Source organism: Hylobates moloch, unplaced genomic scaffold (genome assembly GCF_009828535.3).
Source record: "Hylobates moloch isolate HMO894 unplaced genomic scaffold, HMol_V3 SCAFFOLD_1, whole genome shotgun sequence".
In the NCBI taxonomy this organism is placed as follows: domain Eukaryota; kingdom Metazoa; phylum Chordata; class Mammalia; order Primates; family Hylobatidae; genus Hylobates; species Hylobates moloch.
In genome coordinates this window covers 42,933,703-42,959,318 of record NW_026652276.1, presented here as the reverse complement: position 1 = coordinate 42,959,318, position 25,616 = coordinate 42,933,703, and the positions used below count along the sequence as shown (strand labels likewise).

Here is a 25,616-nt window from a genome sequence, read left to right as displayed (position 1 = left end):
AATAAGACACAGATTCTGCTTCCCAGGAGTTTACCATATGATGGGAAGGAGAAGGTATTATAACAGCACAATGTAAAACATGCCAAGCATCATCAATGCAAGCCAGAACTAGTGTCACCTTGGCTCAAAGGAGGGAGAAAGTATTATCAACTGCAGGATTCAGGGAAAACAAAATTGGAAGAGGTAAGACTTAACTTAGCTGGAACTAAGTTTAGTTCTTTAAATATAGATAGTACATGGATATAAAGTTACGATAAATATTGGGCAGCCTGTGAAACTGGGGAGTATTAGAACATTTGAAGAAAGAAAGCACATGCCTACTCCAGAATACCAAGACAAGCTTCTGTTTCCTTACAAGCTGTAAAATAAAGTGCAAAAACTGATAAAGTGGTAGAAGATATTTTGAAGCAAAAATATAATAAGAGTCTACATTAATATGATTCTGAACTACTGGAGTATACACAAGTTAACCAGCAAACATTAACCCCCAAAATGAAGTGATATTAGATAATCTGTTCAGCCTTTTTGTCACCTGCAACAAATTAGGCTTTCAATATGCAAAACATCTTCCTTCCAGAAAAACAAATGATCACGATTCCATTTAATTGTAACTTAATGAGGCATAATTTATTTTTTAAAGTGATATACACCAGGTGTGTACTGAGGAAACTGGCCCAGCCAAACCCTAGTACTTCCCTTTGGAAAAAGCCTCAAGCTAGCTAGAGACTGTTTTGTTTCTGTTTGTGGCAGTTGAAATGAGAGATAGAAATGGTAACTTGCAATGTTCATCTATTTACTAAAACATGTACCTTTTGAAGTAACTTGATCCAAAAAATATTCATTTATCATAGAAAGCATATAGTAGGAAAGTGTTAGGTTCCAATGTGAACAAAGATAAATATTCAAATGTCATGTAAATCCCAAAGACAGCTTAGATGTACTTCTGATTCCTATGCTAAAAGTAAAATCATACGCTGAGCACTTCTTTAGAAACATTTGGACTAGATAGAGAAAATAAGCCCTATCCCCTCATATTACATTTTAATTATTAATTCTGGGATGATACTCCTCTTCAGAAATCAAGTTACATCTCTTTAAAGGTATATGATTCAGAACATGTTAGTGAAAGTGTATTTTAGTTCATAATTATATATTGCTTTAAACAAATAGTGTCATAACCAATCAGTAAAGTTAAAACAAATCACATCCTCCCATTTTACAGTTAAAATTACAGAAGGCTAGAGGTGGAAGGAGCCTTGGCACTCATATGGGTCAACCATCCACCCTGCAACTGGATAACCTATCACGTTTCCCTTGAAATGTCAAAAAAAAAAAAAAAAAAAAGTTTCTTCCAAATAAGGTCCCTTATTCCTCATGTTTCACCCCTTTTGTATGCTTGCTAGCCTTAATTTTCACATAATTCTGAAATATCTGTGTCCAGCTGACACAAAAGCAAAAAACTGGTAGCCTCTTAAGAAAACTATGTGATATCAAACCTAGTCAAATCACACAAAATGAACTCTTAAATTTCAGTGGTCAATTCAGAGTTAGCCAAAGCGGTTAAATCAGCGACATGGCTGCAGAAAGTACTGGTATCCTACTACCTGAAAGCTGACCCAACAAAATCGTTTCTCTCCTAACCTCCAGTCTCTCATTTCCTTCTAGATACTCATGAGAGGTATTTCCCCCTTGATTCACGAATATTAACAGGTTTCCCTGGGTTCTGTATTCATAATCTACAACCCCACTATGAATCTGGCTGCTGAAATTCATTTGTGTAATGCTAAAAATACTCACCCCATCCCCTGCACCCCAGAGCATTGCTTAGCCATGAAGCCAGAGTACTTAGTCTGATTTGAATAAAAGGTATACAGGGCACAACAATGACAATTTGATTTTTGTTATTAAAAATGATGTGTTAAATCCTCAAAGAATATGTCGTTATTGCATGAGTTTAATAAAACCTCTCTTTTATTACAATATTTCTTTATTAGGAAAGACAGCCTATGCATGTGGCATTTTTGTAGGATGGGGTGGATAGAATTGAGCATCTAAAGGGAATTAATGTATTCTGCAAATATAAATGCATATACAAAAGTAACATTTGCAGACAAATGTTGTTACTATAGAGATATATTCTGCAAAGCACTAAAAGACTAGGTATACATGTGTATATGTATGTACACTGCAGTTGGAAATACTTTCTCCTTCCTTTGAACCAAAACAGCAATAGTTCTACCTCACATTTATGAGACATCTTTTGCACTGTGCTACTATAAAACCTTCCTCTCATGATACAGTAAACTCCTTGGGGGCAGAATCTGCATATTTTGCACTTTGCGGCCAGTTGGTAATATATAGGAATGGTTCTAAGAAGGCACCAAATGCATATTTTTTAAATTTCTGGGAGTGGGAGTCCTATCTTTGCTGAACAGCTAGCAGCAGGCCCTGGCAGTCTACATATTGAAAACATGACTCACATTATACTCAAGATCTTTTCATTCAGCCTACTGAAAACAAGATAATTGAAACTGAAATTTTGGGTCATGCAAACTTCATTTTAGAGCAAATATTTCAGGCACCTTAAGTCTATAATTTATTAAGTAAAACACTTGTCTCACAGATTTGATTTTTGTGGATACAGTAAAATTTCACTTGTGCCAACTTTCACATCAGAATTCAGTACCCACATAACACAAAGTGAGTAGATACAACAGAGCATTCTTGAAGCCAAAACAGTCTGTGTTCCCTTAACTGCAATACCTTTGACCAAGCCACATTTGAGCACGTACAATAGAGGAACTTAGCCAAGACCAGATTCCTGGCAACTTTACTGTTTTTTGTTTGTTTGTTTGTTTTTGCGTACTTAATCTATGTAATGATTATCCCTTCCTCCTTGGTATCTCTAGGAAGTCTTAGGTACTGGAATAAGAGGCTATGCACAATCCAAGTCAAAATTTATAAAACACATTAGCACCAAAAAGTGAAAGCAAACAGAACTGAACAGGTTCCCTTTGGAAACGTTTTACTAGTAGTGTTCTTCAGCTCTGGGCACATACATGGTTTCTACTCACACCTCAAGTACCTGGCACTATGACTATTTCATTCACAAAGTTCTGGGCCCTTCTTATTCCTAGTTTCCATGAATGTTCTGTAAAACAACTGTTGGCAACCTGCCCCAAAAATTTACTAGCTTTGGCTACTTTGTCAAAACATTGGCAAAAATAGTACTTTCCTAAAACAAAACAAATACATTTATTGAATATTTATATCTGAAATGTATCAGATGCCTTCAGATATAAGCAAAGCAGTCTATTAACACTTGAGCTGACTTTTTCTAAAACAGTTATAAAATATTATTCTTTCCTGCTGAAATATTTCTGCATTAGTTTTAATCACCTTCAGGGTCAAAAGCATCTGTTCTCACATAGCACATGGGACACGTCACAGTCCTAATGATTTCACAAAAGGATTACTGGTTTGAAAGTCTGTTTACCCCTGTACCTCTTTGAAGAAGGGATTATGTCCTTCATCTTCCACTCTGTGGTAGCAGAAATGATTGAGAATAAAGTAGTTACGAGTGTGAGTCATGAAGTCAGACTTGCTGGATTCGAAATTGGGCTCTAACCAGACAAGGATCAATTAATCTCCCTATGGCACAGTTTCCTCACCTATAAAACTAAAATAATTCTGCTTCCCTTATAGGGTCCCCTAGAGAGCTTCTAACTGTATGTGATACCTCAATGTTAGCCATTGTTAGGATGCCTAGTATAGTTTCTGAATACTTAATATTTGATGAATAAGTACATAAACATCACAGTACAATTTTTATTTTACATCTACAACTTTAAATATTCAAGACACTCTAGTTATATTTTGCTAAATGTCTTCTCATAGAGAAGGCAGAAAATATAAATAACTTTCAGGAAGTGGAATAATTAAAACTATTTGACATACAGAAGGGTATAAAGAAAAATGTAATAAATTATATGATGCAAAATGACCACATGAATATTCTAGATAACACTAAGTTAAGATATTCAATTTATACTTCAGAAAAGTAAAACAACTTTCTTTAAGTAACTTTGCTATCTTTAAAAATCAGCTTTAATCTGTATCACTGTTCAAACATGAGTCATAATTATTACTGGACCATAATTTAGCATATCATAACTTTTTATTATGAATTGGAATTAAAAAACCTTAGAAAGTACCAAAGTGTTTAATACATGGTATGAGCATTGTTCCATGAAGGATTTTTTTCTTTCATGAAGCCTTTGCTTTAGAAATATACAGATAGGGAGAGGTAGAAATGAGATATAGCTAGAGACAGACATACAGATGTGTGTGCACATGCTCATCTGTGGGTGTGTACCAGCTCATGATGTAAAAAGTATTTCTTATAGGTATTGCAGTCAGAGAACTTTGGAAGTAAATTCTGTAGTCTATACTGACAATTTTAGACACAGAACTGAATATAGAATTGAAACAACCTAGTAATTTCAAATTGATAACAATTATATTTTTCTCTCAGCATTTCTGGCCTTTAAACTTCCTTCACTTTATTTGAGCAAATATGTAATTAACCCAAGGCAAAATGGTCATCATTTCAATAAATGACCATGAAAGGAAAACTCCTTGTATATATTTTTAACCATTGCTTTAATTAAGCAATGGTTAAAAATATATAAATAACAGGATTTAAAGCTAGTGTTTCCTTGTATTTTTTTAATAAAAATCATACTGTAAATATAACATCACTCAGAATTTCGGGAGACTAGTTAAATAATACAACAATGGACTTTCACATTAAAAGTGCAAGTTTCGGCCAGATGTGGTGGTTTACGCCTATAATCCCAGCACTTTAGGAGGCCGAGGCAGGCAGATCATTTGAGGTCAGGGGTTCAAGACCAGCCTGGCCAACATGAGGAAACCCTGTCTCTATTAAAAATACTGAAAAAAATTAGCCGTGCATGGTGACACATGCCTGTAATCCCAGCTACTTGGGAGGCTGAGGTGGAAGGATCACTTGAACTCGGGAGGCAGAGGTTGCAGTGAGCCAAGATCATGCCACTGCACTCCAGCCTGAGTGACAGAGCAAGACTTCCATTTAAAAACAAACAAGAAAAAAAACAATAAAACAAAAAAGTGCAAGTTTCTATTGAAATATACTCACTAGAGGTGAAAGTCTTCATTGAGGACAGAGACCTCTATCTGTGTGAAATGAGTCAATCATTCCCCGTTAGAGAATGGTGAAACAAGCTTATAAAACTTACCAAAAGTGAGTTTTCTTTAGTAAAAACAGAGAAGCCTGAATTTTCTATAATGAGTCTGGTAACTAATTTTTAAGGACTTTGCACATTGGTCAGAGATGAAACGAAAAGATAAGCTGGGCGTGATGGCTCACGCCTATAATCCCAGCACTTTGGGAGGCTGAGGTGGGCGATTGCCTGAGCTCAGGAATTCTAGACTAGCCTGGGCAACATGGTGAAACCCCATCTCTACTAAAATACAAAAAATTGGCCAGGTGTGGCAGTGCATGCCTGTAGTCCCAGCTACTCAGGAGGCTGAGGTGGGAGAAACGCTTGAACCTAGGAGGCAGAGGTTGCGGTGAGCAGAGATGGCACCACTGAACTCCGGGCCTGGGTGGCAGAGAGAGACTCTGTCTTAAAAAAAGAAACAAAGAACAAGACAGACCAGTATGTCATCATGTCTGCTTCTTCTGATTCTCTTGCATGAGTTTTGTGAAGGAGGGAGAAAAGAAAGGTCTTCTTTTACATACAAGTCTCTACTTCAGGTGGATTTAGAAGTGAGAGGAGAGTTGCATATGTTTGACAGCTGCTATAGCCTTCTCTATATGCTGAGCACAAACAAAGCCATCATCTCCCCAAGTCTGATTAGAGGAGCCCTCTGACCTACCAATCCATGTTTTGTGGCTGAGAGTGCCTAAAAAAGGTGCCAATTAACAACAGATAGTCTTATATGTGCAAGGGGAACTAAAGGGAACCTACTATCTACAGGGCTGCCCTCAAGCAATCTAATAACTTTGAGACACTGCTATCCTGGGAGATATTAATATTATTATAATCTGTAAATCTATGAATTCAAGCCAGTGATCCTGAAATGAAAGACTATTTTATGAAGCAACCAGGGCCATCTCTTCCCACTTTATTAATTTAATGTTCTGAAATCAAAAGAGGGTATATTATTTACTTCAAAACTCAATAACGGGTTCATGCTTGATCTGCGGCATTTCATATTTACAGCTCATCTTTCAGTGGGTGGACTTCCTTTTTTCACAGGTTTCCTTGTCATTTTATAACCAGCTCACTGGACCATGGAGTCAAGACCCCTGGATTTACATTGTGTTCTATTACTCTATGAGTTATGACAATATGTATAACTCAAACAAAGGAGTTAAAAGAGAAGTTTCTACTCCAAAAAACTGACTGGTAACACACTGAAGCTCAGACTCCCAAATATTTTGGTTGCCAGGATTTTCATGTTATTGCTACATATCACTTCTTAACTGTGACACTTCAAAATATAATGTTTAGTAAGTCCTGAGTCATTTTTAACCTTAATAATTTGGGGCATGACTATACTATAAACACTGTGTCAATAGGGCATAAAAGCAAAAGCCATGCCATTTCACACGAATGTTTACATTTTAGCAGTTGACCTTACTGTCAGCTTTCCTGATACATCATTCAATCTAATTTTCCAGTCCATTGAAAACATTCTCCAGTTGCTGAGTGACTTCATAAATTGTATTTATGATCCTTGTCTTAAGTTTCTTCAAATGATGTGGCTTTGATGAGTAAACTGAAGATTTTTTTGCAAAGTCTCATAAAAACTAAAAGTAGTCAAATGAGGACAGGTCAACAAAAGGAGTTCCCAAAGGATTTTTAAAATCCTGTTCTCTATCACATAAGACCAGGATGCACAGCTTTCCCAAGCAAGGCCTTTGATGTAAGGTTGCAAATTGTGTAACTCTGCGACTTTTTCAACGAACTGAAGGAGCAAGATACCAAATTAGAGACTTACTGTTACAAAAGAATAGCACATTTTGCAAAACATATCTGTACTTGCAACTGAAAACATGCTTCCAAGAACCGGCTCAGAAGAACTACCTGAGACACAAAATGAACCTGAAACTTTCTTAATTATGGCATGATCTGCTAGAGGCGGAAAAAAAAACCCACACAACATAAATAATGAGTATGGCAAATGTTTCATTTTCAAATGATACAGTCTTCTTATTGCTAATTCCTTGCATAAGGATGTTTCCTGAACTCTGCTACCAAGGTAAGGAGACAGTGGTATAGAGAAGATATGAGGATCGCACCTAATTTCCCTTTTCTGGCATTCTAATGCTCCCATTCACATGTGACAGGGCATCCGTTTCACTGGATTTAGCCTAGTTTGGATCAAAGCTTCCTCTACTTCATTTAACAGATTTGCTCAGATGGAAGGTCTCAGAGGAGAAACAATGTTAGTAAAAGGGTATTTCTGAACATACGAATATGTAGGTCATTGGATTTTCAAATAAATTAGAGAATAGTTTATCTATTAAGGAAGATTCGCTGTACATATTTTATGAAATCATGCTTATTATAGGTCAGTGGGCATTCTACAACCATCCCTCAGTAATATTAAGTCTTAAAATACTGTCATAAACCTTTCCATACTGGCATAAATCCCTGATTAATTTTTTAAAGTCCACAAAGTAACAAAGGGCAAAAGAATGCTTAAGGTTGGAATTCATAATCACACTGTCAAAAGGCAAAGATGTAAACAAATTAAATAGTCAAGCAACATATTTCATGTACATAGGCCTAGTAAGTCAAACTATGTCAGCACTAAAATAAATTCAGGATATAAGCAAGAACGAATATGGAAAAAAAAAAGGAAACCTGATAGAGCTGCTTATTCCCACAGACACTATCTGCATCACTGCAGGAGCACAGGAGGAGTAGGGCCAAAGGCCAAAGCCACTCTCAAAGCCACAGAATCACATAATTCACCATTTAGACCCAGTAAGGACAGTTTTCATTTAAGTCAAGTTTGGTAAATCTCATAAGGCCTTACATCCAACGTCTGTTTCTGTCTCATTTTTATTCATTTTCTCTCTCTCTTCCCCCACATTCAATATCCATAAGTCAGTCTGGACAATATCAATATTGACCCATTGAATTGCAGAGCTATAGGGGGCATAGGTTTTAAACAGTAACACTGATAATATTTTCAAAAGAAAGGAGTAAAAAATTCTATACTAGTGCCATAACAACATGTGGCTTTTGATTTGCAGAGAAAGTACACATAAAACTATAGATAGGTTTTACCCAAACTACTACCCTATGGCATGACCAATTAGGCTGGAAATGGCATGGATCTATAATCTGGGATAAAACGCAGATCCTCAGAGACTACCACACAAGTGATTTATTAAGATGGACTTCCAAGGGAAACTGCTGAGGAAGTGTGAGAAGCAGGACAGGGAAGAGAAGAAACGCAAGCTAAGTCCCAGCTTCAACCTGGTCCTGCAGAGTGCTCTGGAGTGGAAGTTATGCTTCAGAGCTGTCACTACTACAGGAGGCTGGGAGCTGCCCTGTTGTCATCCTCCTGTACCCATCAGATGGTGGTAAGCATTTCCATCGCTGCCAGGATGAGCAGAGAAAATCAGTAGCCCAAACTGGAGAGATGTTAACGGAAAAGCCTAACAGCAGACGCAGGCTTTCAGAAGTAAAACCGTGGGTGGCGTGGGGGCGGGGGAGCATCAAAAACAGAGCAGGGGTGTTATCTGCCTGAGGCTCCTCCAGTGTAAAACCATCCATCTCACTTTGTGGCCACAGGTTAAAGTGCTTAGAAATGTATCATGGGATTGCCTGAATATTAATGACCAGATCAGAAAATGCCTTATCACTTTCACCTTACTGTTTTCACTGGGTCTCATTTGCCATAAAAGTCTTCAGAGACAGAAAGCAGGGCTAATCTTATCTTTCAAAAGACTAGCTTAAAAAAAAAAAAAAGAGTGGTGATACTCAGAATGTATTTTATACAAGGTCATAATGACCTAATGGTACAGACAGGACACAAGGCTCTGCCACACCCTGTGTCTAGAAACACGTTAGTCTCAGTCTCATGCTGGAGATCCCATATCCTGGCATTGCATGACCTCTAATGTGCTGTATCCCTAGCCCAGAACAAGTGACTCAATTTTATGTTCCTAGTTTAGACCATGTATGTTTTTGTTAGCAAACCAAAAGAGAAATGTAAGGATAAAAATTAAATAAATAAATAAATAAATCATATTGGCAAAAGGCTGTCTATCGCTGACTCCAGCAGATGCCATGTCCTTGTCATAAAGTGTGGATAGGGCATCATTTTATCAAACAAATACATTTTATGTTCTTAAAAGACATATTTATTAAAATAAAAAATAAACTAAAAAGAAGCTCTTGAAAATACGGCTCTATTCTCTTAACTGTGTTATTTTATATCATCAAATGATATGGGGACAATGAATCAGCCATAACAAGGTAATTAATAGTTTCTCTTTGGAGAACTGACATTTGAAATGTTGTTTATTATGAATTTAAGTTTTTCATCTGGAAATCTTAAACATGAAAAACTGGGCAGGGTTTTTTTTTTTTTTAACAGTTCCAGCTTTATTTGTAAATGTTTACATATTATTTTATTTTATACACACACGCACACACACATACACGATTTGTTCTTGGTATAACCATGAAGCACAAATCCAGGAACACAAAATATAAGGTGACAAAATGTATTAAAATGCTTTTTATTGAATTTGATGATATATGAATAATAGAGATCATGAACTATTTCTGGAAAATATTCAATAGACTGAGGATATGCTACAATGTTTATTTTTGTTTATTATAGCTGACAAGTCATTATATCATCCATAAACGTCTGACTCCACTCAAAAAAGTCTAAACATTTGGAAAATCTATGGTTGGTTTTATGGGGCATAATATACCATATTTTCCATTTAACAATGCCGCTGGTAAAACCAGCTGCCCAGTCCTGCTGTTAGTGACTACAGTACATACAGCAAAAAACAATCTGCCTGCTGACCTCCTGCTTAAGTTCAAACTATGTCATTCTGTCAATACCATCTACCTTGATTAGGTTGGGCTTTAAACACAACAGGTTATGATCCCAGAGGGATGAAAACCTTTCCTAAATTAAAAGCAGAATTTTAAAAGGAAATACTCATACATTCCTACGCAGTTTCCATTTGATATCCTCCAGGCTGGCCCATGAACTCAAGCTCATGTTGATTGAAAGTGAATGTTTCTTTCTAGGTGTAGCCATCTTACAAATTTAATGGCAGGAGGAAAATAATAAAATGTGTTCCATGCTTCAATTAGACCTTTTATAACTTGGCACTTGAAAGATGGCAACGCCAAAGAAAAATCATTAATCCATAAAAATAGACAAAAAGGATTATATGGGAGAAGACAGACCTCCAGGAGTCTAGGTCCTTGGCAAAGAATACACTCTCGCCAATATGGTCTGTCTTTGTTTTGCTTCATTGTGAGTCTTCTCTCATGCTTCATGCTACTTGGATAAAATGTATACTGTATTTGTTTCTAAAATCCAAAGTAATACAACCATGCTTTCAATTTTATCCTTAGCTAAAGGAGCTGTATACATAACCAGGCAATAAAATGTTGGCTAGCCATGAAATGCCTATTCATGCACATGAATGACAGATGAACGAACACACACACACAATACACACACACACACACACACACACACACACACACACACAGAGAACTGCAAAATACAGAGCCAAAAGATAGATCCTTTCAATTTTTATTTTGCAGTAGTACGCAACAGACGTGCTCAAAAGGACCAGAGCCTTTCATAACCCCAGTCCATGGACACACAAATATTGCCCGAGTACTTTGAATCACGAAAGAAAGTGGAAGAGTGACGTCTGGAACATGTGAGAGTCTCTCGGGACCTCCAAACTCATTTTCAAGTGATGTTAACAGACTCTGTCAATATTAGAATGTATAAATTAGCTAAGAGTCAAGGGAACAAGAGATTTTACCTCTCTTGGCCTCCTGCCATACCTAAAATGTCAGCACCAAACCTCAAACAATCCCACTGTGTTTCTTCCTTGCTCCCAGTCCTGAAGTTCCAGCACCGCTGAAGACCGTTACCAAACCACAATGATTGGTATCATCACCAGTTCATGCTGTGAACTTCCCAAATCCTGTGATCTCAAATTGACCCCCTATCACTTCCAAACTGTCCACTCACTTTGGCCTCCCTTTCAACACCAAATTTTGGAAAGTGTCATGTACTTACTTCTGCATCCTCAACAGCTAATCACTCTTTAACTCCTGAATTCTGGCTCCCGTCCCCACCACTTTAATGAAATTATACTCTAAACTTCGCCAGTCTTCTCCCAACCAACTGCCAAATCTCATGACATGGTTTTAAGCCTCTCTCTCTTAACTTCTCAGCTTTCCACAAGTAGACAAGTCTTCTTCTGCAAACTCTCCATGCATGTCCTCTACTCTCACTACTGTCTCCCTATTCTTCCTTCTCTACCTGCCCCCATCTCCTGGCATTTCTTCTGTCTCTCTTTCCTGAGGCTGGTGCTGCTGCTGGTGGTGGTGGTGATAGCAGTGGTTTCTTCCCTTCTTTCCCCTGACTCTTCCATTTCTTGTCCCAGGCTCTGTGACAACATCTCTAATCTCTTGCTCTAGCCCTGATAACTCTTCTTCCTAGCGCCAAACTCATATTTTCTTTTTTTTATTATTCTAGGGTACATGTGCACAACGTGCAGGTTTGTTACATATGTATACATGTGCCATGTTGGTGTGCTGTACTCATTAACTCGTCATTTACATTAGGTATATCTCCTAATGCTATCCCTCCTCCCTCCCCCCATAAACTCATATTTTCAATGACTGTTGTGCATTTTCACCTAAGAAGTCGGTCAACACTTCAACATCAAAATAACCCAATCTAAAACTATCACTTTAACCTTACTCCAACCACTCTTTCCATGTCTTCCTGGATTCCCTTGATAATTACACCTTTATTCTCAGTCATCAAGCTTGAAGCTTGGTGTCAGTTCTACTCCTCTCTTTATCCATGTATACACTTTCTGTCCATTTTATTTCCAAAATATTTCTTCTCTGTACCCTCCCCACCAGCCTAGTTCAAAACCTCTGTACATTTCACCTGGATACTTGCAGCAGCCTCCTAAATGATATTCTTACCCTCTTGCTATCAAACCTCCATAAGATCTAATTAAGATGGTGGGAGCACAGCATATTCCTACCTAAGACCTATGATGGTTTCCAGTGCCTGTTAAAGTTCAGAGCTCTTGTCTTGGCACTCAAAGCCTTTTTCAATCTGTGCCATCCCTTTTAAGTTTTATTATCTACCTTTTTTTATCAACTACCAACTATACTTGCAGTTTTTATACTTACAAATTGATAATAACTCTTTACAAGCAAAGAAAATATAAAAAATATCTTTACACCAAAAAGAGTAGTTTTTCCCATAAAAAGGTAGAATATATATAATGAGAGATAACCAAAACTTGCCACATGAGGCCATTAAGAAAATCCCAACCATTAACAAAAATTCATTTTTCTTTTTTTCTTTTTCTTTTTTTTTTTTGAGATGCAGTCTCGCTCTGTTGCCAGGCTGGAGTGCAGCAGCGCAATCTCGGCTCACTGCACCCTCCGCCTCCTGGGTTCAAGTGATTCCCCTACCTCAGCCTCCCAAGTAGCTGGGATTACAGGTGCACACCACCACGCCCAGCTAATTTTTGTATTTTTAGTAGAGACGAGGTTTCACCATGTTGGCCAGGATGGTCTCAATCTCTTGACCTCGTGATCTGCCACCCTCAGCCTCCCAAAGTGCTGAGATTATAGGCATGAGCCACCGCACCCGGCACAAAAACTCACTTTTCAATGACTCATTAATCATATGACAATTTCGAAACTAATAAAAATTTAAATTGCCTACATAATAGAAATAGATTTCAATTCAACCAGAGATCCAACACACTTTCACATAAAGAGAGAAAAAATGTATTAACTGACTTAACAAAAACACTCTTTATTTAACTCACACAGTATTGCTTAAAGAGTATCTACAAAATTCTTACCTCAATGTTTTCTTGCAAAAGAAGTGGAAACCAAAAGTAAACAGACCCTCTTTAACAATGAACCACTGATAAACATAAAATATTTATAACTGGTATATCATTTCACTTAGGTGCATTTTTTGAGTGTTAACTTGCACCAGGCAATCCAATTTACCAACATTTATCAGATTTCTCACCAGTGAGAGTTTTCACTTAACTTTTTTTTTTTTTTGAGATGGAGTCTCATTCTGTCACTCAGGCTGGAGTGCAGTGGCATGATCTCGGCTCACTGCAGCCTCCGCCTCCTGGGTTCAAGTGATTCTCCTGCCTCAGCCTCCTGAGTAGCTGAGACTACAGACACACACCACCACGCCCAGTTATTTTTTTGTTTTGTTTTGTTTCAGTAGAGATGGTGTTTTACCATCTTGGCCAGGCTGGTCTTGAACTCCTGACCTCAAGTGATCCGCCCACCTTGGCCTCCCAAAGTGCTAGGACTACAGACGTGAGCCACTGTGCCCAGCCCCTTAACTTTTGAAGTAATCATTAAATTTAGAAACATTCCTGTATTTTCCAAATTATTGAGGTTTCAATCCGGTGTGCTTTCTTTTATTTGTAAGGTCCATCTACAATGTGTGTTATCATGTGTCTCTGAACAGACATCAGATAAATGAAGGCATTCCTACATTCTGCACATTCATAGGGTTTTTCTCAGAAATCAGTTGTTTTATGTCTTCAAATTATTCCTGCATTTTTTAACTCAACATTTTTCCTATGAATTTCTTTACTTTAAAATAATAATCTTCTTCTTCATCATCTTTGCCTGCTGTACTTTATTAATCCTTCAAGGTCTAACCCATTGACAACCTAATACTCTAGAGTGTTGTTTACACATGTGCTTGCCCATTATCTTTTTCCTCTTTGCATCTACATAGAGCTTAGCTTCCTGCCTTGCATTTACAAGGGTGCTGAAATTTTAACCTACTGTTTTCTTGAAGGCTTACCATATTCATTCTCCTGGAAGTATTCCTCACCTCCAGCTCACCATGAAACTCCACAACTATTTTTTTTTTTTTTTTTTTGGAGGCGGAGTCTTGCTCTGTCGCCCAGGCTGGAGTGCAGTGGTGCGATCTGGGCTCACTGCAAGCTCCGCCTCCTGGGTTCACGCCATTCTCCTGCCTCAGCCTCCCAAGTAGCTGGGACTACAGGTGCCCGCCACCGTGCCCGGCTAATTTTTTGTATTTTTAGTAGAGATAGGGTTTCACTGTGTCAGCCAGGATGGTCTCGATCTCCTGACCTCGTGATCCACCCTCCTCAGCCTCCCAAAGTGCTGGGATTACAGGCGTGAGCCACTGCGCCCGGCTCCACCACAACTATTGCTTACACTCTCCAACATTATTCATAACACTTTACATTTTACTCTAATTTTCTGGTTACCTGGTTTTCACCACTAGATCGTTAGCTCCCTGAGATTATGCACATCTGCTTTGTTCTTACTCATATAAGGGCTAGGTAAGTGTTTCTCAACATGTGGCCCCGGATCAGTACTATCACAATCACCTGGGATCTTGTTAGAAACGTCCATTTCTGAGTCCGACCTCAGACTTACTCAATCAGAAACTATGGGATGAGGCCCAGCAGTCTGTGTTTCACAGCCCTCCAGGTGATTCTGATGCACACTCCAGTTTAAGAACTACTAGCAGAAAAGAATGTCTTACATATAAGCACCCTCAATAAAAATAAGACATGTGTGAATTAACTGTTTACATTTTCAACATTTAGTGTTATATTGGCATATAATTCTCTCAAACATTAAAAATAAAAGTAAACTATCCATTATCATTTTATCAATATCTTAAATCTAACTTTCATGTTTTGAAGGATTTTTATAAATTTTTAAATAAAACTTTACTTATAAAATTATAAAACATAATTTTATTTCTTTTATAAAGTTCAAAACCAAGGGAAAAAAATAGATTGTCTGGGCATGCATAGTTTTATAATTTGTTTAAAGAAATGGCAAGAGAGTGATAACCACAAAATTCAAGATCAGGGTTACATCTGGAAACAGTAAATGGAGAGGATGAGAGAGTACATACCCAAGTCATTAGTAACATTTGGGGTCCTGAGTTGCATGTTGGGTTCAAAGATGTCCATTACCTCATCAAAATTAATCAATTAGTTAATTAATCATGGTCATGCATGGATCAATGTTAATAGTTTCATTAACTAAGCATTATTAATTAATCTAATTCTATGTCCTGAGATCCATAAAACTTTTTAAAGAGATAAAAATAATTATAACCTATCTCAATTCTGTCCCCAGTATTATTGTTAATTACAGTGTTTAATGCTAATTGTACCTGTGTGCGGTTGAATGCCACTCTTGCAAAGACAGCTTGGGACACACTGGCCCTCTTCAGCTCATCTCTGACTTGCTGGTAGATATCTGGAGAGACTTCCACAGAAGAGTTGGTTGGCTCTGGCTTAACTGCTCTGGGGATGGGTGGATGGTTCAGGAACTGCTGGTTGATGGCTTGAGGATGCTGGTGAGCCAGGAGCCGGCTAACGGCAATCTGTTGGTTTATCAGATGGGCCATGGCTATTTGTTGCCTTACAAGTTGTGGACTAAGCTGGGGAGAAAGAAGACCAGGGCTCATGATGGGCTGTAATGCGGGCACTTGGTTTCGGATTGGAGTACTGTGGTGAATTTGGCTGTGAGGAGACTGTTCGTTGGTTTTCCCCAAGGATGCCAGCTGGTTCATATTTGGTAAATGCATTGGACGCTGGCCCAGAACACAATAGTCTGAAAGATTTTCTCGTTCCACTCTTTCCACTGTTAAGAGATAAAAGTGATAATTAATCATTATTTTCATTGGTACAATTTATTGCTAATATATGTAGAACTGAATTAGCATACTTTTGGTATGTTAATAATATAAACATTTTTTCATACAATGATGGAAGCTCCAGCATAAAAGTGATATTCTTTTCTGCAAAATGTTACAATAGATTTTTTTCATGGAACATATGAAAGAAAGTAAAATTATTTGCCACTTCAATTAGTTAAAATTCTTAAAAGTAAGCATTTCTTTAAACAGCCAAGACAGAAACCACTGACCATTCCAAATCCCCTTAGATCCCCCAAGCTCTATCATCTCCCCAATCACCCTTTGTTATGCAAGCACCAGTTGTTCTTATCTTCTGTAGTATGTAGTTAATGGTTATCAGGAAATGACAAGGACAACATTCCTGCCAAATTAAATGCTACCTTCTAGTAAAAAGCTCACATAAATATTATTATACAACTATGGAAATGTTCATTAAAAAATGTCTACCACATAGTATATCCATTTATTGACTCACTTGCTATCTTTTTTATAGAAATGTTTCTTTAAGAAATTGATATTTTAAACATTGTGCTATGCACTCAGATAAGAAAAAAAATTAAGATCACAAATTAATAATCACAAAAAATAAGATCACAAAATTAATAACATCACCTCAACTTGCCATTAAATGAAGTTCTCCTCAGGTTATCTGCTTTATTACATTATATTGTGCTTTAATAAAGATTAAAAGAATAACTTTGAAAGAGAAAAGTAAGTATCATGTATATAAAAGCATAAGGCAAGTATTTTTCTTTCCCTAAGATAATGTCTCAGGAAAGACAGTCACCTCATAGCCAAATCCTTATCCAAGTCTCTGTATTACTCTATCATGACAAAGTTTGGTTTGAAGAAAAGAAATGGGGCTGAAACAATCCCATCATTATTAGTTTTAAATGCTTATAGGTGTAATATAATCTAACAAGATCTCTTTTTGAAAGCAAAAAACCCATACAAATTTAGAAATTTTTTTTATAATTGCAAATGCTGGATATGACTATGCAAAAGTCCATTAAAGATAACTTTAAGAAGCTAGAGATCAAACATATTCACCTGTAGAACACATATAAAAAAAAATAGTCTCCCTATTATACAAACGGCATGTGTGGTTTGGCATATAGTTAACCGTGACAGAATCATGGTTTTATTAAAAAAAAATACTGAGTCTCAAAAAATTTAGGCAGAAATGATGTGTGCTGGACAACTGGGTGAGATGACTCAAAACAGGGGAGTTGGTGATGACAGACACTGATGCCAAATCACATGTGAAGCACTGAATAAAGTCAATGAACTGTAAGGGTGGAAAAAAGTAGTATTTCTAAATTAATACTTTATGTAATATGTGACTTTAAAAATGTATATGTGGAAATAATACATTAAAATGTGGGTAGATATTTAACTATTTTATATCCATGTCTACAAGTTTTATGCATGAAAAATATCCCATTAGGAAAACATGTGAACACCCAAGTCTTGGTATCACCTTATATTTAGACATGTACAGTGCTTTTTCCTGCTTTTTAAAGAAACTCAGTTAAGCTAGGCATGGTGGCTCACACCTGTAATCCCAGCACTTTGGGAGGCTGAGGCTGGTGGATCACCTGAGGTCAGGAGTTCGATACCAGCCTGGCCAACACAGCAAAATCCTGTCTCTACTTAAAATACAAAAATTAGCCAGGCATGGTGGCACGCGCCTGTAATCCCAGATATTCAGGAGGCTGAATCAGGAGAATCGCTTGAACCCCAGGAGGCAGAGGCGAAGGTTGCAGTGAGTAGAAATCACATCACCGCACTCCAGCCTGGGTGACAGAGTGAGACTCTGTCTCCAAAAAAAGAAGAAAGAAAAAAGAAAACCTGATTTCTTGCTTAACATTCCTATAAACTTCCAAACAAGTCAAGAGTTTACTTCAAACTTCTTTTAGGGCTCAATTTCTAATTTAATCCTTACAATGTTTGCTTGCTTTTTTTTTTTTTTTTTAAGACAGAGTTTCACTCTTTTTGCCCAGGCTATAATGCATTGGCATGATCTCAGCTCACTGCAGCCTCCGCCTCTCGGGTTCAAGTGATTCTCCTGTCTCAGCCTCCCAAGTAACTGGGATTACTGGCATGCGCCACCACGCCCAGCTAATTTTTTGTATTTTCAGTAGAGACGGGGTTTTGCCATGTTGGCCAGGCTGGTCTCGAACTCCTGGCCTCATGTGATCCACCAGCCTCGGCCTCGCCAGCCATTGTACCCAGCCTAATCATTACAGTGTAATTCATTTGTTTTACGTGTCACCTTTCCTTCATAAGGTTAAGAAAACAAATTATTTTACTCATCTTCTAAAGGCAAACCTTTTTCAATTATTGTATTAATTAAACATTAAAGTACATAGTCTTAAAATCAAACCAAGCAAATGGTTAGGAGCCTTCAGATAACATAACCTAACAGTTTCCATAGAACAGGAATTACCATCATAATTTCCTCACTGGAAAAAAAAGGTAAACAGACCATGAACTGATTCCAAAGTAAAATCTTATTTTATAGACAGAAATATTTGGTCTCAGTTACATATTTGATTCACTTTTGCTTGTTTATTTGCTTTTAATTCAGTCAAAGTAAAGATAAATTCAGATATTAAATTACATTTTCAGGTTCTTAATAAGGAAATATTTTATCTATTTCATTTTTTGGTGGGGGGAGGGGCTTCAGACCGAGTCTCACTCTGTTACCTAAGATGGAGTGAAGTGGTGTGATCTCCGCCCACTGCAACCTCTGCCTCCCGGGTTCAAGCTATTCTTGTGCTCAGCCTACCAAGTAACTGGGATTACAGGCGTATGCCGCCACCACACCCAACTAATTTTTGTGTTTTTAGTAGAGATGGGGTTTCACCCATCTTGGCCAGGCTGGTCTCAAACTCCTGACCTCAGGTGATCCACCTGCCCTGGCTTCCCAAAGTGCTGGGATTACAGGCGTGAGCCACTGTACCTGGCCATCTATTTCATTTTCTACTGAAAAAACATAGAACCGTCCTCCTATAGAATGCATTATTTGACCAAACATTAACTTTCCAAAATTTTGGTATTTTCATTTTTCAACAATTTAATTACATTTGAGTGAGTTTATTTTCTTGAGATATATCTAAATCATATAATTTAAAAATACTTCATTCATAGATCTAATCAAAATCATGTACACAATTAAGCATAAACATCAGAGCTCCATGAAACCTATATGAATTGGTGCAATAAGAGTCTGAATAATGTCAGTCCATATTCTTTAAGGTTATATATAATCATTCTTTCTATCCTTATGAGTTTCCAGGTGGATCCTTATAAATTCTTACAGTTAAGAAGAGTAACTATGGAAGTATCTTGTAGAGACATAGCAACATATTACACCCGTAGTAACACCATGAAGTACTAACTACTTAGTAAACATTAATGAAGAAATTGCAAATGCAAATACCTACCTGTTCAGGTAGATAACAGCCAGAAAAGCCAGCTGCAGAAGAACTAGGTGGAGGAGGGAAAGTCTAACCAGTACAAAGGTAGCAACTACTACCTAACCTCAGCCAGTTTCTGTCTTTCTTATATTGTCATTTCTTTAGATTTTTTTTGAAAAACAAAAAATGTGGATTTTACATGATATTCCTAATTTTTAAGTGTTAGCAACTAATGCCATTTCAAAATACAATAAAAGCCAAACAAAACATTTCTGAAAACCAGATCTGCCCATAGGCTGCCAGTTTTAAAATTCTGCCTCTGAGACTAGTCACCCTTTATGTTTTTCAGTTCCTAATAGTTCTATCAGTAAAAGCCAAGTTCTTTACTCCCAAGAATGAAAGAAGAAGAAAAAAAATTATCATCCCGACTTTAAGAATGACTAAGGATCAAATGCTATCAAAAGGATGCATCTACAATGACCAAGGCAGAACACGATTTCAGAAACCGTTTACACAGGTTTTTGCCTTCTTTTTTTTTTTTTTTTTTTTTTTTTTGAGATAGAGTCTCACTCCATCACCCAGGCTAGAGGGCAGTGGTGCAATCTCAGCTCACTGCAACCTCCACCTCCCAGGTTCAAGTGATTCTCATGCCTCAGCCTCCTGAGTAGCTGGGATTACAAGCATGTGCCATGGTGCCCAGCTAATTTTTATAGTTTTAGTAGAAACGGGGTTTCACCATGTTGGCCAGGTTGGTCTCCAACTCCTGACATCAAGTGATCCACCCGCCTCGGCCTCCCAAATTGCTGGGATTACAGGCATGAGCCACCGTGCCTGGCTGATTTTACCTAAATTGAAAACATTTTAATTTAGTTCTTGCTGCCACTCTCATAAAAATAATATCAGAATAACGTTTTTAGCCTCTTAAGTCACAGCAAGTGAAGTACAGATGCTTAAAAAAGAGAGGGAGTATCAGGATGTGCCAGACTGTATCAGAAAATTGAGCCTGAGCGTTCTTTCTTTTTCTCTTTTTCTTTCTTTCCTCCCTCCCTTCCTTCCTGCTTTCCTGCTTCTCTCTTTCTCTTCTTCCCTTTACTCCCTCCTTCCCTCTCTCCCTTCCTTTCTCTTCTTTCTTTTAAAATAACTTGAAAGTAATCACAACGTCTGAAACACAGACCTAACAGCAGTGCCTGGTTTTGTGTTCTTGCTTTTTCACTGTGTAATGGAAAACATCATGTTAAGTCTGTCTTAAACTAAACCAAGACCAAAGACATCACCTTGGCCCTAAGGGCCATCTTATCCCTGCAGTATTTAGCAGAAGATCAGAAATCCTGGAAAAAATGAAGGGTAAAAGGTAGTGCTGTCTCTGATAGTGAAAGCAATGTTCACATTCACAACAGAAAATATTCTGATAAAGGCAACATGCTTACTTATTAAAGAGACAGTAAAAACACAACTGCTGGCCCGGCACGGTGACTTATGCTTGCAATCTCAGCACTTTGGAAGGCCAAGGAGGGCGGATCACTTGAGATCAGGAGTTCGAGACCAGCCTGGCCAACATGGTGAAACCTGGTATCTACTAAAATACAAAATTAGCCAGGTGTGGTGGCTCATGCCTGTAATCCCAACTACTTAGGAGGCTGAGGCAGAAGAATCACTTGAATCCAGGAGGCAGAGGTTGCAGTGAGTCGAGATTGTGTCATTGCATTCCAGCCTGGGTGACAGAGTGAGACTCTGTCTAATAAATAAATAAATAAATAAATAACTCACAACTGCTCCCAGGGCTTTAAATCAGAGCTTTAATTTAAATTAATTTAATTCACAGTGAACTTGATTCTACTGTGGCTAAAGCCTTGAGGGTGAGTACTGGAGAGGGAATTGCCTGGAAAGGAATGATGTCCCCAGCTTCTAATGTAAGTCCCCAAACAGAACACGGTTTAAGAAACCGTCAAGGCAAGGGAGGCTCAAATGCTTCTATGTCTAGTAGCTGTGAGACTTTTGGTAGCTATTCCAGCATCTGGGGAAAGGTACCAGTCCAGGGACCTTCCAGATAAACAGTTCAGATCTGGAATCTGTTCAGGTCTCTGAGAAACTCAGAGTTCTAAGGGGATCTTGCAGATTGCTTCAAGTTTCCTGGGACTGAGTGAAAACTGCAGGGAATGGGCAGCCATTTTCTAACCACCCTCTAAGCTTCTGGGATTCCATTTAACTCTAAAGTAGGTAGGGCCTTTGTAGCCCTATATCAGAATTTCAGAAACTTCTAAAACCTCACCAAGTTCACAGCGACAATGTTCTAACCAAGAGCACCCTATGACCATTAGCTATTCAGATGCTCACAATTGCTGCCTGTGGCTGGCTGTTCATAGATGAGAAACTTATACTCCTCCCTCAGGAATTTACCTGCATTACAATTAAAAGGATTTGGTCCAAAAATCTTATTTGAGACACTTTTTACGGTGCATCCAGGAAGCCAGGTATTTATTTTAAATATTACAAATCCCTGATATATATTTATATATTTTAGGTTGTTACAAGAACATTTTCAAAACTCAAAAAAATAAAATAATACACACAGACAGACACACACATACACACGTATATATGTATATATGTATATATGTGTGTGTATATGTGTATATATATACACGTATGTATGTATATACATATGTATGTGTGTGTCTGTGTGTGTATCTATATATATATAGTCTTTCACTCCTATATTCTGGCACTTAATTCTTATTATTTCTTTTGCAATTATGTAAATATTATAAAATTTCAATGCTCAAAATATAATCCAATGACTTAGTGCCCCAAAGTATAGTTTCTGAAGGTTTTTGAGCAAAAGGTGAAGCCATCTGATTGGCACAGATGCCTGCCAATAATAGCAAGGTGGCACAGGAAAGGTAGAAAGAAAAGCAAACTGAAATTTCAAAGGCCTGGATTATAACTAGATGAGTGATCTGGGGATTATCTGTAAAATGGGAAGGATTACCTGTAAAGTGGTCTTAAAGTAACCTTCCAGGTTACTTATCTAAGAGCATCTTTAAAAGTACTGTTTTAAAACAATTATCTTTCTCAGAATACTTGCTTCTGCTCTTTACTCTTTAGCAGGAATTTAAGACTTTCCTTAGATATCTCTATGAAAACTCCCCATTACAAGAAAAATAGTTGTTTATATAGTGGCAATAGCAATATTAATTACAGTATTGCTCTTGCAAGTTTATCAATACTGCTAAAAAGACAGATAATATTTCTAGAGCTATTATTGTAGTATTTTCATGCTGCAAACCTTAACACAGTTGCTTTTGTGAAACAGCCCCTGGGGTTTGTCCATAGTTATAATGGGTAGAAAGCAATGAATTGGGCAAAAGGTTTTGCACTGAGAAATTTCCAGAATCTCTGGCCTATGGATTTTTCTTTAAGCCATTAAGATGCTTATGCAAATGTAAATGGATTAGCATGAATGAGTGCTAATGGATTCCTTAATAACACTCTAGTATTCCCCAGAACCTCTCCTAGAAACCCTGGGTAGAAGAACATAAGAAAAAAAACAACGGCAGAATTCTCTATCATCTTTCAACTTAGAAAGTATCTTGAATGCTCTAAAAATAATAAAAAGGACACAGGTTGTTTTGCCAATCAAACCAACAATTTCAAATTGGTACCCAAACATTAGAGCACAGAAAACAGATATTCGAGCATATGAATGCCTTAAATTTACAAACCTCCTCTCCAGGTTCTCTGCTTCCCCTCCTTATGCTCTAAAACCTTGAAGCCCAATTTTTAAAGACAAGGATCTTGTCTAATACCAGAGAAATTAAAAAATGTGCTCTAGGTCAAATAACTGTCCAAATGCAGATAAATATTTAGGAATATTCAAAATGATTAAGGCTGCTGGCTCTCGCCTCATAATAAGAAAACACAAACCACATGGCTACTTTTTCCTCTCTTTGTGCATAACTCAAAAGTCAAGTTCTAAGGCCTAAATGTTTCATAAGTGCTTTTTAATGGATTTTCTTTAGAAAAAATATATTTATTATAAGTGTAAGAATTTTCATATTTTTACTACTAACATACCTTTTTCAAACTGTATTGGTATTTCAGGTAACACCAAGCCCTACCATTTATATAGTAGCTGAAGCACTGAGCTAAATCCCTTACACATCATTATCGTTTAACTCTCACAACAATTCTATGACATTGATATTAAGATGCCTACTTTATTAAAGAAGCTGAAGCTCAGTTGGCTTCTTTAATGTCATTATTTGACTTCAGTGTCATAATTGTTTGATGTTACAAACCTGTTAATGGAAGATTCTGAACTCAAACCTATGCCTTTAGGACCCTGCAGTCTGTATTCCGCTGCTTAAGATGAACTGCCTGGTTTGGGGCATGTGGTTATTAATAGCTTTAGGATTTGGGTCAGGAGCAATCAACTTTCTTACCGATAAGTTTCACTTTGTATTTGCATGTTTGTGTGCACAAGTGCATGTGGCACACGTATGTGATATTAAGGATGGATAAGCCATCTGAATAGTAAAAGCTCAACCTGAGCCTTCACTGTATGCTTTGTGTAACATAGAGTGAAAAGACCGTCAATTCAAAAAGCGATGAAATCACTGATTCCTCAACAGTTGAATCAGCTAATCACTTAAATTATTTACATTAAAATTCATATAATAAACATTTATTAATCAACTATCATGTGCCAGGAATGATGGCAGCCCCTAGAGATACAGTACTGAATAATCTTAACTTTAAAAAACTCCATCAATATATTTGCTTCAGACAATTTAACTGTCTGCTACATGTAGATGGGCCCATAACATCTGCCTGTGATTTAAAGTGCATTTCTATTTGATGATAAAAGATAGCTCCTTTAAATTCCTATTTTGTCAGTTTATTAGCAATTCATTCTAGTCATCTGTAAGACATATATATGTGCCTATATAATCACTATATAAATATAGTGATTATATTTATTTTTATAAATCCCCTCCCATTATCTTATTTTTCTCGAGGCCAAAGCTTTTGTCCCAAAATGAGTGTCATCAGCATGGACTCCCAACTGACTGATGAAAGATATGAATCACACAGCAGAGAGCTTTCTCGAGTACCCTATAAATTCTATAAATTGAAATTATTTCTTTGAAACAAGTAGCCAACAAGAAATGAAATTGGGTATGCACACTCATATAATATAACTTGAGAATAAGCTTGAGAATCTTGGGCAATCACAAATTCATATATAATTGAACTATATGAAATTGGCGATATGTATCAATTTTGACCCACAAAAACAGCAATTCCATATGCTTCCACCTGATACTTATTTTGTCTCCTTTCACTCAGCTGGGCTACACATTAAAGGTCAACAACCCCACTGTCCACCCAAAGTCTTTCATTGGGTTAAAATCTTTTTAAAAAGGAAACATAATGCTAATTTCCCCCAACAAACCAGAATAGTATCCCATCTGCCAACACTGAATATGCCTAGTCACTGAAAATACTTCTGGTTTATTCTCTCCTAGTCAATAACTGGAGGCATAAGGTCAATTTATTATACAAAAAAAAAATTCTGTTAATACAAACACAGACGGACATGATTGCAGTAGCCAAAGCTAATAGATCTCTCAGATATAAATCCCATACCATTAAAACAAACAAATAAAACTACTACCAGAAGAGTTCACCAAATATAATTTAAAAAAATTATTGAGCTTGAAAGAGCTGAAGAGTAAAAGAAAGAAAAAAGAAAAAACAAAGAACTAGCTACCAAACCCAAAGATTTTGTTTTTCTCTAAATTTGTTCAAGAGAATTTGTCTCTGGGTTGAGAACTTGCTTGCAAAGTCCCTGCCTAGAGCAAGATATTCAGAGCCAACTTGTTAACTCCTAATAAAACAGCCCATAAGCAAAGTCTACCAGCCAGCATTGTGATAATACCATATGACTGGTTTTCTTAGGTGTATTTTCCCCTTATTATCAACTTCCTTTTTCCATCATATTAACCTCCACAGAAACATATATATCCACCATAAAGTAACTCAAATGTGGACACCTCTGTTTCTCTGGTAATAAAAGCTCCTAGGACCCATTATGTTCCATGGAAAAAGTGAGCATTATCCACCTTTCCTAGTCTCCACCCTCTGTAC

General features: G+C 37.2%; 1 protein-coding gene across 3 annotated transcripts in view; it reads right to left on the bottom strand.

Moving 5' to 3' along the window:
- SATB2 (SATB homeobox 2) overlaps positions 1 to 25,616 on the bottom strand; it is a 190,036-nt gene that overhangs the window by 63,996 nt on the left and 100,424 nt on the right. For all 3 annotated transcript variants that reach the window (XM_032755048.2, XM_058439896.1, XM_032755047.2), the window contains one exon: positions 15,517 to 15,989. In XM_032755048.2, coding sequence (XP_032610939.1) covers positions 15,517 to 15,989 — 473 coding nt within the window. The remainder of the gene's footprint in view (positions 1 to 15,516; positions 15,990 to 25,616) is intronic.